At 33.5% G+C, this 15,000-nt stretch overlaps 1 protein-coding gene across 2 annotated transcripts in view; it reads left to right on the top strand.

Moving 5' to 3' along the window:
* Positions 1-13,999: 13,999 nt before the first annotated feature.
* The window catches only part of LOC137657725 (liprin-alpha-1-like), a 142,746-nt gene continuing 141,745 nt past the window's right edge, over positions 14,000-15,000 (top strand). For both annotated transcript variants that reach the window (XM_068392170.1, XM_068392171.1), the window contains exons 1-2: positions 14,000-14,159; positions 14,528-14,602. In XM_068392170.1, the coding sequence (XP_068248271.1) occupies positions 14,049-14,159; positions 14,528-14,602 (186 nt within the window). In that variant the 5' untranslated portion in view covers positions 14,000-14,048. The remainder of the gene's footprint in view (positions 14,160-14,527; positions 14,603-15,000) is intronic.

Here is a 15,000-nt window from a genome sequence, read left to right on the forward strand (position 1 = left end):
AGAGAGAGAGAGAGAGAGAGTTATTCCTGCTGTTAATTTTGTACTGTAGTTGTCCGCAATTTCATAATCAAGAGCTGAGTTATTAACATCAATCTCATCAAAATTATATTACACGTTACTGGTTGCCTAATTTTATCAATTGCATGAAGCAATATAGGTCTCTCTCTCTCTCTCTCTCTCTCTCTCTCTCTCTCTCCTCAATTGGCTATGTGATTTGTTGGCTTAGAGTAATATTGTTGAAAGCGAAGCAAAAAAACGGGAAAAAATAAATCCTGTTGTTGCATTAAGCAGGTCATGATGGGGCCAAGCAATTTGCTGGAGTGTCATCAAGCGAGGAGGTCTGTTGGTGCTTTTATTTGTGATGGGGACTCTCTCTCTCTCTCTCTCTCTCTCTCTCTCTCTCTCCAGTTTACGAAACCCTTCAATGGTTAGTTTTGGAAATTAAATTCTCTCTCTCTCTCTCTCTCTCTCTCTCTCTCTCCAGTTTATGAAACCCACCATGATTAATCTTGGAAATTAAATACCCCTCTCTCTCTCTCTCTCTCCTCTCTCTCATCCAGTTTACGAAACCCATCAATGATTAATCTTGAAAATTAAATACCTCTCTCCTCTCTCTCTCTCTCTCTCTCTCTCTCTCCAGTTTACGAAATCCACCAATGATTAATCTTGGAAATTAAATACCCCTCTCTCTCTCTCTCTCTCTCTCTCTCTCTCTCCAATTTACGAAACCCACCATTGGTTAACCTTGGAAAATAAATTCTCTCTCTCTCTCTCTCTCTCTCTCTCTCTCTCATTGAAGTACATACATGAGAATATCATCATAGATTCATTGTATTTCAATATATACTCGATAAAGTTCTCTCGACGTTATTAAAAACAATTTTTCATACAAACTTTTCTGTTTTAAACATTTACTTTGTGTAAATCGAATTATTTTCAATATTTGTTACAGGAGTCCTAATACCATTTAATAGAAAAATTATTAAAAGAATATAATTGTAATAATTACTACTTTTGATATTTTTGTTACTGTGATAGCTAGTAGTTGTTGTTGTTGTTGTTGTTGTTGTTGTTGTTATTATTATTTCAAGCTAAGCTACAACCCTATTTGGGAAAAGCAGGATGGTACATGTTCAAGGGCTCCAACAAGGAAAAATAGCCCAGTGAGGATAGGAAATAAGGAAATATATAAATTGAAAGAGATGTAATGAACAATTGAAATGGAATATTTCAAGAACAGTAACAACAAAATACATCCTTCATATATAAACTATAAGATATTTCGAAAAAAATAAGAGGAAGAGAAATAAGATAGAATATTGTGTCCGAATGTACCCTCAAGCAAGAGAACTCTAACCCAAGGCAGTGGAAGACCATGGTACAAAAAGCTATGGCCCTACCCAAGACTAGAGAACAACGGTTTTATTTTGTAGTATCCTTCTCCTAGAAGAGCAGCTTAGCATAGCTAAAGAGAAATAAGATAGAATATTGTGTCCGAATGTACCCTCAAGCAAGAGAACTCTAACCAAGGCAGTGGAAGACCATGGTACAAAAGCTATGGCCCTACCCAAGACTAGAGAACAACGGTTTATTTTGTAGTATCCTTCTCCTAGAAGAGCAGCTTAGCATAGCTAAAGAGAAATAAGATAGAATATTGTGTCCGAATGTTACCCTCAAGCAAGAGAACTCTAACCCAAGGCAGTGGAAGACCATGGTACAAAAGCTATGGCCCTACCCAAGACTAGAGAACAACGGTTTATTTTGTAGTGTCCTTCTCCTAGAAGAGCTGCTTAGCATAGCTAAAGAGTCTCTTCTATCCCTACCATGTGGAAATTGGCCACTGAGAAATTACATTGCAGTAGTTAACCGGTGCTATTATAGTATGCTATCTACCGCCGATTTTGCTATCTACCACCCCTTTCTGACTATAGTATGATACCTACCATCAGTCCCTAAGGATACGGTCTTGTTGGTAATCTGCCTCTAACAAGGAGGATCACTACCGACTTGATAAACTAATCTAACCTAACCTAACCTTAACCTAACCTAACCTACAAACTGCCTATAATTATGCACCTTTGTTGTCCTGCCAATAGATATTATTAAACTATCATTTAAGTCCAATGAGGATAACACACTGGTGGTAAGTATTCTGTTTGATAATCCTCATCAAACAGGAGGATTAACATTGGACGGTAGATAACATACTTTATGGTAGATACCATACTATAGTAGAAATTCGACGGTAGATAGCAAACTATAATAGCACCAGTTAACCCCTTGGGTGAAGAAGAATTGTTTGGCAATTTCAGTATTGTCAAGTGTATGAGGACAGAGGATAGTGTCGAAAGAATAAGCCAGACTATTTGGGTTATGTCTAGGCAACAGAAAAGTAAGCCGTAACCAGAGAGAGAGAGAGGATTCAAGGAAGTAATGCCTGGGCAGGAAAGAGGATCCAATAACTCTCTAGCGGTAATATCTCAACAGGTGGCTGGTGCCTTAGCCAACCTACTACCTACCTGCATTAGTTTTGTTAATACTAAAATGACGAACACTACTCTATAGCATTGAAATAAATATTTTTGATTGAAATAAAAATTATAATGATAATGATGATACTTTGGTTTGTGTAGTTGAGAGAGAGAGAGAGAGAGGAGAGAGAGAGAGAGAGAGAGAGAGAGCTGTTCTCGACATAAAGGTACAATGAAAATCCTTAAGGGTTGTGTGCATTATAGTCTCAATTGCTCACTTGCAACATTAAATCTTAGAGTTAATTCACCTCTCACAATAAAGGAAAATACAAGTGTTTTCTCCCAATTTTTTTCTTGAGCAAATGCTAATTTGGTTTTAGCTTGAGACTCTCTCTCTCTCTCTCTCTCTCTCTCTCTATATATATATATATATATGTGTGTGTATGTATATATATATATATATGTGTGTGTGTGTGTGTATGTATATATATATATATATATATATATTATATTATATATATTATATATATATATATATATATATGCATACACATTCTTATTTCTCTTTTGTCACGTTTGGCATTGCAAACGTATGACTACTAGGTCTCTCCCCGTGTGTCGAGTAGGGAGAGAAGGAATAGTCATGCCGTGCTTAGAGGAGTAAACTCCAGAGATGCTCACTCTTAAACCACAATCTCTCACAAATTACCGAAACTTCCAGGTTATACTTAGGAAATGGGAATGGCGTGTCTTTTTTTTTTTGACGGGTCGCATCCACTGGTTATAAATAAGAGCAAGTCGCCGACCTGAGGCAACCTAGATAGTTCTGAGATTCGCGCTCCTTCGTTCTTTCAGAAGGACGAAAAAATTGGAGATTTTTATTCCAAAATATTTATGGTCGACAGAGAATTCGGGTCGAGTAAATATATTCCTTTGGAACATTTTTCATCTGGTTCACGTCCTTCCAATCAAGATCTATCCGGAAATATTCCTTAAATCTTTACTTGGTTATTTTTAGATTTCTTTTTTCTTATTTTTTTTCCAGACCGTCTCGACAAGATTGATTCTAGGAACCGCAGAGAGACGATAACGATCTCCCATTGGTGAAATAGAAAATATTGGTATTCTCTCTCTCTCTCTCTCTCTCTCTCTCTCTCTCTCTATTGAATGACCTACGTTCGATCCCTGATCATAGAATCAATCTTTATTTCTAATTTATGGTCATGAAATGAATAAAATCTTTGGTTAAATGTCTATCTCTCTTCTCTCTCTCTCTCTCTCTCTCTCTCTCTCTCTCTCTTGAATTACCTACGTTCAAGGAAGGAAAATTAGGGTTGCGTTATTTGAATATCCAGTATAAGTTGTGAATTACGTACCTGATGGTGTTCTCTGTTGTGTTACAGGTGAGAGAGAGAGAGAGAGAGAGAGAGAGAGAGAGAGAGAGACTATTTAATGCTTTATTAGAGCCAATTGAATGATATTCTTGAAGATATTCATTTTATTGAACCTAGAGGGAATCTTTTATTTTTTATTTAAATGGCCATGAAAGGAATAAATTCTCTAGTTGTACTATTTTGCCTTCTCTCTCTCTCTCTCTCTCTCTCTCTCTCTCTCTCTCTCTCCCATTGGGACAAACCGCAACTCTGCTACTGTTACTCAAAAAAAAAGGGTGTTACCCATTCTTCCCCCTAGAGCTTTACACTTTAACAAAACCGTATTTTTAATTTGAAAATTTCCGTAATGAAAATATACGGTTCTCATCCGTATTTCAGTAAATATACCCTACTTTGTTATCATTTTTTTTCACGGGTTTGTGACCGTAATATCACTCCTTCATTCATATATCCGTTTTTAAAACGGCAAATGCTTGGCAACATCTATTTCAGGATTATTACCATTTTTTATGACAAATTTTTCGGTGTCGATTAGGATGTAGGATCGTTTAGGGAATACAAAAGGATACCAAGGAAAAATTCAGGGAAGGAAATGATTAATTGTATATGAAAAATGCTGTTGCTATAATCAATTAAGGTTCATCCGCAAATGACATCGCTATTGAATTACTCTTTTTTTTATTAAGATCTGAAGAGGGTATTTAGGCAACATTTCCTCGTATATTTTCGATAAGCATCAATGCAAAACCTGAACCTAATTATTATTATTATTATTATTGTTGTTGTTGTTGTTGTTGGTTATTATTATTAGCTAAGCTACAACACTAGTTATAAATGCAAGATGCTATAAGCCAAGGGCTCCAACAGGGAAAAAATAGCCCAGTGAGGAAAGGAAATAAAAAAAAAACTACAAGAGAAAGTAATTAACAATTAAAATAAAATATTTTAAGAATAATAACATGAAAGTTACAGCATTTCATATGTAAAATTATAAAAAAAACTAAAAAACAAAAGGAAGAAATGAAATAGACTGTTGTGTCTGAGTAGAAATAAATGATGAGGACTGGACCCCACGCCGCTATGTTAATATTATGATTGTTATCGGAGCTGGAACTTTACTGGATGCTGAAATGCTACAAACGCCAAAGGGGACCCAACGGGGAAAGCAGCTCAGTACGGGAAAAAAAAATTTAGGTGAATATTTTATTACCTACTTCAGTGTTTCCCAACCCTGGAGTAAATTACCACAGTGGGGTAATGGACCCGTATTTTTGGGGGTAATCAAGATGTTCTGAAATTGTTATTCACATTCCCATAATTATTGCCATAATTCATACACTGATGCACTGATGATGGTTCATTTTGATATCCATTAAAATGGAAAAGTTTGCATTTGTTTTGGATCCTTAACTATAAGCAGCCAATAGCGGGCTACATGTCCCATACAGTTCATCAGGTGGCTGCAAAAAAAACTCCCATGTTATCGGGTATAGTTCAATGGGGTCATTGATTAGTTGGAAATAAAATTTTGGGGTAAATCATTTCAAAAAGGTTGGGAAACACTGTATTATATGAATCAAAAGATTGGGAAATATCAATGTTATATAGATGAGTACTATTATAATAGGGAACTAGAAGGCGACTTCTTAATAAAGAAATTAAAAAGAATGCTTTGAGTTAGAAATTCTGAAGATCCACTTATTCAACAATTTGATTTGGATGAGCTTTCCCCATTTTGGTCACAGCCATAGAAGTGACATTTAATTGGTACTGTTTAGTTTTGAGCCTTACAAAATAAATTGCAAGACTTAAAATGGATTGCATACATGCTGGATTGTATAGCCTGAGAAGCCCTACAATGCAAAAGATTATCAGAAATAGGACAAATCTTGAGCAACAGGTACAGATAACTAAGTGAATGACTGCCAGAGATTAAAATCCAGGTAAGGGAATAAGGAATTTATTAGACTGCGAGATTTTAAATTTCAAGACTTAAAATGGATTGCATACCTACTGTATTGTATAGCCTGAGAAGCCCTACAATGCAAAAGATTATCAGAAATAGGAAAAATCTTGAGCAACAGGTCCAGATAACTAAGTAAATGACTGCCAGAGATTAAAATCCAGGTAAGGGAATAAGGAATTTATTAGACTGCGAGAAATGACATTTAATTGGTACTGTTTAGTTTTGAGCCTTACAAAATAAATTGCAAGACTTAAAATGGATTGCATACCTACTGGATTGTATAGCCTGAGAAGCCCTACAATGCAAAAGATTATCAGAAATAGGAAAAATCTTGAGCAACAGGTACAGATAACTAAGTGAATGACTGCCAGAGATTAAAATCCAGGTAAGGGAATAAGGAATTTATTAGACTGCGAGATTTTATATGAAATTTTAAAGTTAAATATGTCAGGTTTCAATTCCATTTTCATGTGAAGAGATACCTGTCAGAACGTCAGCCAGCCAAGCCGAACTCTCACCGTGGGTCCCAACGACAGTAGTGACCTCGCTAGTAAACAGTTGAAACTCATGGGCCGAAGCGAACTCGATCCGATACCCATGCATAACAAAGGCTTATCGTGTTACCACTTTGTTTGTCAGTAGATGGAAATGTGTTGTTAATGACCAAACAAGCAGACAGGAAAACAATAATGTATTTGAGGTTAGATATTACCCGTAAGAGATTTATTGGGTCCTGTGACTGGTCAGACAGTACTACAGTTGACCCATCTCTGGTTATGGCTCATTTTTCTTTTGCCTACTTATACACCGAATAGTTTGACCTATTCTTTCCACATTCTCCTCTGTCCTCATACACTCGACAACACTGAGATCACCAAACAATACTTCTTCACTCAAAAGGTTAACTACTGCACAATAATTGTTCTGTGGTTACTTTAATTTTGGTAAGGGTAGAAGAGACTCTTCAGCTATGGTAAGCAGCTCTTCTAGAAGGATACTCCAAAATTAAACCATTGTTCTCTAGTCTTGGGTAGTGCCATAGCCTCTGTACCATGGTCTCTCACTGTCTTGGGTTAGAGTTCTCTTGCTTGGGGGGGGTACACTTGAGCACATTATTCTATCTAATTTCTCTTCCTCTTGTTTTGCTAGAGGTTTATATAGTTTTATATGAAAGATCTATATTAATGTTGTTATTGTTTTTAAAATATTTTATAATGTTCATTACTCTTCTTGTAGTTTATTTATTTCCTTGTTTCCTTTCCTCACTGAGGTATTTTTCCCTGTTGGGGCCCCTGGTTTTTATATCATCATGCTTTTCCAACTAGGGATGTAGCATAGCAAGTAATAATAATGATAATAATAGTAATAACAAATTCCTTTAGCATACTGTAAATTCAATATCATTCATTATAGATATTTGTTTGAGGCTCGAGGTGAGGGTGGCAGGTTCATCCTTGCCAAGATTCTTGGAAATGATGTGTCTTACCATGCAAGTGGCATTTTTAGATTTATTTCAGAAGCAGGTCCTGAAAAATATTTAACTCTTATGACATTCAATTTTTATGATTTTAATTGAATAGTCTTTAATTTTTTTATTTTATTTCATTTTTTACTTTTGTATACATAAATTAAATGTTACCGGCGTCAATGACCTTAGATGTCAGGATGCCTGAAAACTTTAAATCATTCATTCATTCATTGTTTTTTTTTTTCTTTTAATGAAATTATAGTGTTGAGGTGATGGTAGTTTTTAATTTTTGGAAAGTGAAGATCTCATCTTCTGGTCATGAGTTGTGAATAGTGTAAGTGTCCCTACTTGAATGCTGCTGTTATGTACTTTACTTACTTTTAGGGGTTTATTTCTCGCCCTCCATCAAACACTAAAGGTCTGTTCAGGCGGGCCTTGGTGTGTGAAAAAAATAATTTCTTTCCAGTTAATATTTTGCTCTGTATCGTTATCACTTATTTCGCTAGCATCTGTATTCAGGCTTAATAGTTTTCAGGTCACTATTATAACACTTTCTAAAAAAATAAATCTTTAGGTTTTTCTTGAAAGCTGCCACATTAATGCTATTCTTGACATCGAGTGGAAGGTCCTTAAAGAGTCTCGGTATTGACCTTAGTTAAAACTAATCATCAGTTTCTATTCTTTCATTTTTTTTTTCTCGTAATAACCTGGTTTCATTTAACATTGGTGTTCTTGTTTCTTGATTCCACATAATTATGTGTCTCATAATTTACTGTTTCATATTAGTCGTACCTTTTTGTGAGACAACATTTGAGAGGTAATTCGCCCCTGCAATTTTTCCAATCGTTCAATACTTCGCTTGGCTCTTTGATCAAAAGAGAGAGAGAGAGAGAGAGAGAGAGAGAGAGAGAGAGAGAGAGAGAGAGAGAGAGATGGTAGGGGGTCGCAGGCGTGCCTTTGAAAGAGAATCAGCAGGGATAAGGCTGATGCTGACGCTTCTACCGTGTCTCATCTGGCGCAGGTGTGGGTAAGTGGGCGTGCAGGCATCTCCCCCACCCCCTCCTCCCTCCTAGTGGGCGTGGGGATGAGGGAGGGTTGTCGTGGGCGGGACTAGAATTACGAGGCAATATGCAAATGGCTCTGAGTGGGTGGGAACGCAGACTAATGTGTTTATTAGTGTTCGCTTCTATTTTGTTTTTCCAAAGTACATTTTCGCAACCGGATGAAATGAGGGTGGTGATGATGATGATGATGAAGGTGATGATGATGATGAAGGTGATGATGATGATGAAGGTGTTGGTAGGCGCAAGTGGTGCTGTCAAGCCCTTGATGAATATTTACTTAATTTCCAGTACTGAATATTTTGCCATTTGGTTTTAAAACCTGAGATCCTTTAGTCGAGTAGTGGGTCTTGGTAAAGAATTTGAATGAGTATTTAGCATCACGATGTAAGACTGATTGGATAAGACACACGAGAAGTCTTTTCGTTATTCAGTCTCCCACAAATGCTCCATGAGCAGATCGTCGACCCATTGACATTAATTTGTACCCATCTTTGTTCTAATGTTTGTGGGTTTAGAATATTTCTTTTTAATTGTTCATCACTTCTTATATGGTTTATTTATTTCTGTACGTCCTTAACTCACTGGGCTATTTTTCCCTGTTGGAGCCCTTGGGCTTGTAGCATCTTGCTTTTCCAATAGAGTTGTAGCTAATAATAATAATAATAATAATAACAATAATAATAATAATAATAATAATATATTATCCAGAAGTTATATTTAACTATTAACAAATTTGACTTAAGCCAACCAGAAAGCATTTTCTATACAAAATCCCTTGCAAGTAATTGTTAGAATGGTCCTTTCCGAGACAAATTTCCTTTCTTACATTCGTCACGACAAATTTCAGAAAATAACTTACTCACCGATGGTTGATAATCATCTACTGCTATAGAGGTTTTTCAGTTACTAGTCATCATGACAAGTTAGCTATTCTGCATTCCAGTATTTTCTATTGAAAATTAAGATGGGTTTTGACGAGGCAAGAAATTTCCTTATGGAAAGATGTAGGCAAGAAATTGAATGAAAAGTAGGGTGAAAATGGATGGTGATGATAAAAGCTATAGAGGTTTTTCAGTTACTAGTCATTATGACAAGTTAGCTATTCTGCATTCCCGTATTTTCTATTGAAAATTAAGATGGGTTTTGACAAGGCAAGTAATATTTCCTTATGGAAAGAAGTAGGCAAGAAATTGAATGAAAAGTAGGGTGAAAATGGATGGTGATGATAAAAGCTATAGAGGTTTTTCAGTTACTAGTCATTATGACAAGTTAGCTATTCTGCATTCCCGTATTTTCTATTGGAAATTAAGATGGGTTTTGACGAGGCAGGAAATTTCCTTATGGAAAGATGTAGGCAAGAAATTGAATGAAAAGTAGGGTGAAAATGGATGGTGATGATAAAAGCTATAGAGGTTTTTCAGTTACTAGTCATTATGACAAGTTAGCTATTCTGCATTCCCGTATTTTCTATTGAAAATTAAGATGGGTTTTGACAAGGCAAGTAATATTTCCTTATGGAAAGATGTAGGCAAGAAATTGAATGAAAAGTTGGGTGAAAATGGATGGTGATGATAAAAGCTATAGAGGTTTTTCAGTTACTAGTCATTATGACAAGTTAGCTATTCTGCATTCCGTATTTTCTATTGAAAATTAAGATGGGTTTTTACTAGGCAAGAAATTTCCTTATGGAAAGATGTAGGCAAGAAATTGAATGAAAAAGTTGGGTGAAAATGGATGGTGATGATAAAATCAGTGAAAAGGACAGTAATTTAAGAAATCTAAGGGGGTATTGAATAAATAATTATAAAAAGAGTAAAAAAGAAAAATAAAACTGGAAAAGTTTTATAATTTTGAGTAATTAAACAATCCCAGCGGATGGGTGGTAAATAAAAGAGAATATAATGAAAAGGCTGCCAGATTAAAATAAAATAATCTGGTGAATAGAAGGTAAAAATCAGTGAAAATTAGAGAAACTAATATTGAAATACCTTAAGTTAAACGTTTAATTATTTTAAAAAACAAAAATATAATTGAAAAGATTGCTGCTAATCTGAAAGAAATGACTGATACATTAGGTAATTTTGAAGAAAAAACAAACAAAATGCTAAGTGGTAATTATTTTAATTTTAAAAAATGCCAAAGGTGATTATATTGATAAAAACAAAATGCAAAGGGAGATTAATAAAAAAAATGCAAAGGATGATTATTTTTAAAAAATGCAAAGGGTGATTAATAAAAAAGGGCAAAGGGTGATTATTTTAAAAAAGGCAAAGGGTGATTATTTAAAAAAAATGCAAAGGGTGATTAATAAAAAAATGCAAAGGGTGATTATTTAAAAAAAATGCAAAGGGTGATTATTTAAAAAAATGCAAAGGGTGATTATTTTTAAAAAATGCAAAGGGTGATTAATAAAAAAATGCAAAGGGAGATTATTTAAACAAATGCAAAGGGTGATTATTTAAAAAAAATGCAAAGGGGGATTATTTAAAAAAAATGCAAAGGGGGATTATTTAAAAAAAATGCAAAGGGTGATTAATAAAAAAATGCAAAGGGTGATTATTTTAAAAAAATGCAAAGGGTGATTATTTAAAAAATGCAAAGGGGGATTATTTAAAAAAATGCAAACTGTGATTTTAAAAAAATGCAAACTGTGATTAAAAAAAAATGCAAAGGGTGATTATTTTAATAAAAAAAGGCAAAGGGTGATTATTTTAATAAAAATGCAAAGGGTGATTATTTTAATAAAAAAAGGCAAAGGGTGATTATTTTAATAAAAAAAGGTAAAGGGTGATTATTTTAATAAAAAAAAAGGTAAAGGGTGATTATTTTAATAAAAAAGGTAATGGGTGATTAATTTAATAAAAAAAAAAAACAAAATGCAAAGGGTCATTTAAAAATGCAAAAGGGTGATTATTTTAGTAAAAAATGGAAAGGGTGATTATTTTAATGAAAACATAGCAAAGGGTGATAATTTTAATTCAAAATTCAAAGGGTGATTATTTTAATAAAAAAAACTAAATGCAAGGGGTGATTATTTTAATAAAAAACTAAATGCAAGGGGTGATTATTTTAATAAACAAAATGCAAAGGGTGATTTTAATAAACAAAATGTAGAGGGTGATTATTTTAATAAACAAGATGCAAAGGGTGTTATTTTAATAAAAAAAAAAATGAAAAGGGGGATTTTAATAAAAAATGCAAACTTTAATTATTGTAATAAAAAACAAGATACAAAGGGTGATTATTTTAATAAAAAATGCAAAGGGGATTATTTAGATTAAAAAAGGCAAAGGGTGATTATTTCAATAAAAAATGCAAAGGGTGATTATTTTAATAAAAAAAATAGCAAGGGGTGATTATTTTAATAAAAAAATGCAAAGGGGATTATTTAGATTAAAAAAGGCAAAGGGTGATTATTTCAATAAAAAATGCAAAGGGTGATTATTTTAATAAAAAAAATAGCAAGAGGTGATTATTTTAATAAAAATCAAGTGCAAAGGGTGATTATTTTGATAAAAAAAATGCAAAGGGTTATTATTTTAGTCATAAAAGTAAAATTAAAAGGACGATTATTTTAATAAAAAAAATGCAAAAGGTGATTATTTTGATGAAAAAAAAAATAAATATGCAAAGGGTTATTATTTTATAAAAAAAATGAAATGGGTGATGATTTTAATCAAAATAACAAAATACAAAGGGTGCTTATTTTGATAGAAAACAAAATGATAAGGGTTATTATTTTAATAAAAAAAAATATATGCAAAGGGTGATTATTTTAATCAAAAAACAAAATGCAAAGGGTTATTATTTTGAAAAAAAAAAGGCAATGGGTCATTATTTTCATTAAAAAAAATATGCAAAGGGTTATTATTTTGAAAAAAAAAAAAAGGCAAAGTGTGATTATTTTCATTAAAAAATGCAAAGGGTTATTATTTTACTAAAAGAAAAAATGAAATGTAAAGGGTGACTATTTTAATAAAAAAATACAAATGGTGATTTATTTGATTAAAAAATGCCAAGGGCTATTATTTTAATTAAAAAAAATGCAATGGGTGATTATTTTGAATAGAAAAATTGGTGGAATTTTAGTAATTTTTGAAACCTAAAGTTTAGAGGGCCATAGTCAAAAAATTATATTTACCTGAAAAAAGGTGATGATTGAAATTTACACACACACACACACACACACACACACACACACACACACACACGCACAGTTGATCCATAGGCCTTCGCACATCTTTGGAGCTTCCAAAGGGAAATTGTATCGTGTTTGGTTAACAAAATCTCTTAACATCTCAAAGGCAGGTGAAGAGGAGATCAGTATCGGAAGTAACAAAGAATGAAAGAAACTGCCATATTATTTATACCCGAGAAATGTTGAATGTGAGGAAAGTCTCCCAAGAGTAAAACAGGTTGAGAGAGAGAGAGAGAGAGAGAGAGAGAGAGAGAGAGAGAGAGAGAGAGAGAGAGAGAGAGAGAGAGAGAGAGAGAGAGACTGAGACTCTATGCCTGGTTTCACCCCCAAAGCAGTGAGAATTACCTTATTTGAGGCCCTTCCCCTCTTTTTCCGGATGATGGCCTTCAGCGGCAGTTACTTTCTTCTTTTGTCCGTTCCACAGCATTGGACTAATAGCCCGATAATGAATTTATTGCTTAGGCTAAGAAAAGTCTATAAGATTTGTAAGGAATGTGTGTGTTCTGTTCCTTTCCTTGTCCATTTCAGTGATTAGATATTTGTACTTTGGTATCGAGTCATGCCTACTACCATTGCAACAAATGAGAGAAAATACTATTAAAGTATTCTAAAATGGCAAGTTAGTTTGAATCCTTTGTAAATGAACAGCTTAAAAATTAGGTTGAATATGCCAGGCTACAGATGTATTACTGAAATTTCTCTTAACATCAGAGAAACAAATTTTTCATTTCAGCGAAACTTTGGAATTGTCCAGGATGATAAAGTCTATTTTAGGAAGAGAATGAAAACATGTTTATATTTTTTAAATAGAATGTAACTATACCTAAAGAAGTGAATTAGAACCATGTTAGCATTTTAGAAATGTATTGAGACCTTGGCTACATTTTAGAAATGCAATGGAATCATGTTCGCATATTAGAAATGGAATGACCCCAACATTCACCTTTTAGAAATGAAATAGAACCATATGACAGACTACTGACCAGTGACAAGACACAGAATAGAAAATAAAAAGATCTGGTGAAACAGGTAATCCTCCAAGTGAAAAGCCTGATGATACTATTGCTGATGGTTCTTTACTAAATAGTTACACAGTAAATCTGTTGTTTTAATTGTCTATCCATACTCCTAGCCTTAGCTATTTGTGTATGCCCATTGCTGCTTCTCACTGAGATTTAGAATGAAAAATTATGATATAGAAGATATCTTTTTTTTTTTTACTGCCAAGAGTGAATCCTCTATCCATCTGTTAATTATTCTCACTGCAAGCATATCATACAAAAGTAAATTAAAGGTTTGCATTTATGAAATTATTATTTGAAATTTTATTTCAGTATACTTCAGTAGGCCTACATGTTTTTAGGTGAATAACAGCCTGGGGTTGATTGTCTTGTTTAATTGCATAGTTTTTATAACTATTTCCTTCATTTCAGTTGTTGTTGGAGCATCTGGAGTGCTTGGTGTCCAGACACGAGCGATCGTTACGGATGACTGTGGTGAAACGCCAGGCAGCATCCCAGTCAGGGGTGTCGTCTGAGGTGGAAGTATTAAAAGCCCTCAAGTCACTTTTTGAGCATCACAAAGCTCTTGATGAAAAGGTAGAGTTTGAGGATTTTTATTTTGCCCTGATTTATTTACAAATCTTTTGAAATGATTTGGATTGTTTCCAAAATGGAGTTGAAAGATGTTGCGTGTAAATTATCACATTAAGGTAATAGTTTGACTTTGTGTTCTAAATGGGAAATAAGAATGTTGGTAGAATATTGTTGAGTTTTAAACAATTTTACTGTTATTTTGCTTACATTTGCAGTAGATATGGTTTACATTTGTTTAAAATTACATTCTTTAAAAAGATAAGGAGTCTTCAATGTAATATGATTCAATATGATTTTAACATATAGTTGTCATTTGGGATTTTGAAATATTCAATTCCTATTGTTGTATTAATCATTATTTTATATGTTAGGTACGGGAAAGATTACGGGTGTCTCTTGAGCGTGTGGCTTCTCTTGAAGAGGATCTTAACCACACCAGAGATGAGGTAAGGCTAATTGAACCTGTTGCTTTAATTTTGTTTTTTATTGTGATGTTATTGATGATTATATATGAAATGATATACATTAGGGTTAAGAATTCTTGTCTCATTTCAGTGTGGAGTCCGAGATTGTATTTATGATAGTTTGTAATCTACATGGAGTTGAAGATTATATTAATGTATTTTGTTAATTTAGAGCTACTACTGTAATCTAATTTTTATGAATTCATTTTTATTTCTTCCCCCAGTCATAATTGAGATACTCAGATCATAGTTTAATTTCTCAAATAATAAAAATTGAGCTAAAGAATTTGATCTGAAATTCAGTAATAGAAAAGTGCGTAAATTATCAAACAGTTAACAACTTCCTAAATGAAGTGAAGATCATAAGAAACGAAAGGTCA

The sequence above is a fragment of the Palaemon carinicauda genome, chromosome 18 (assembly GCF_036898095.1).
Source record: "Palaemon carinicauda isolate YSFRI2023 chromosome 18, ASM3689809v2, whole genome shotgun sequence".
Lineage (NCBI taxonomy): Eukaryota > Metazoa > Arthropoda > Malacostraca > Decapoda > Palaemonidae > Palaemon > Palaemon carinicauda.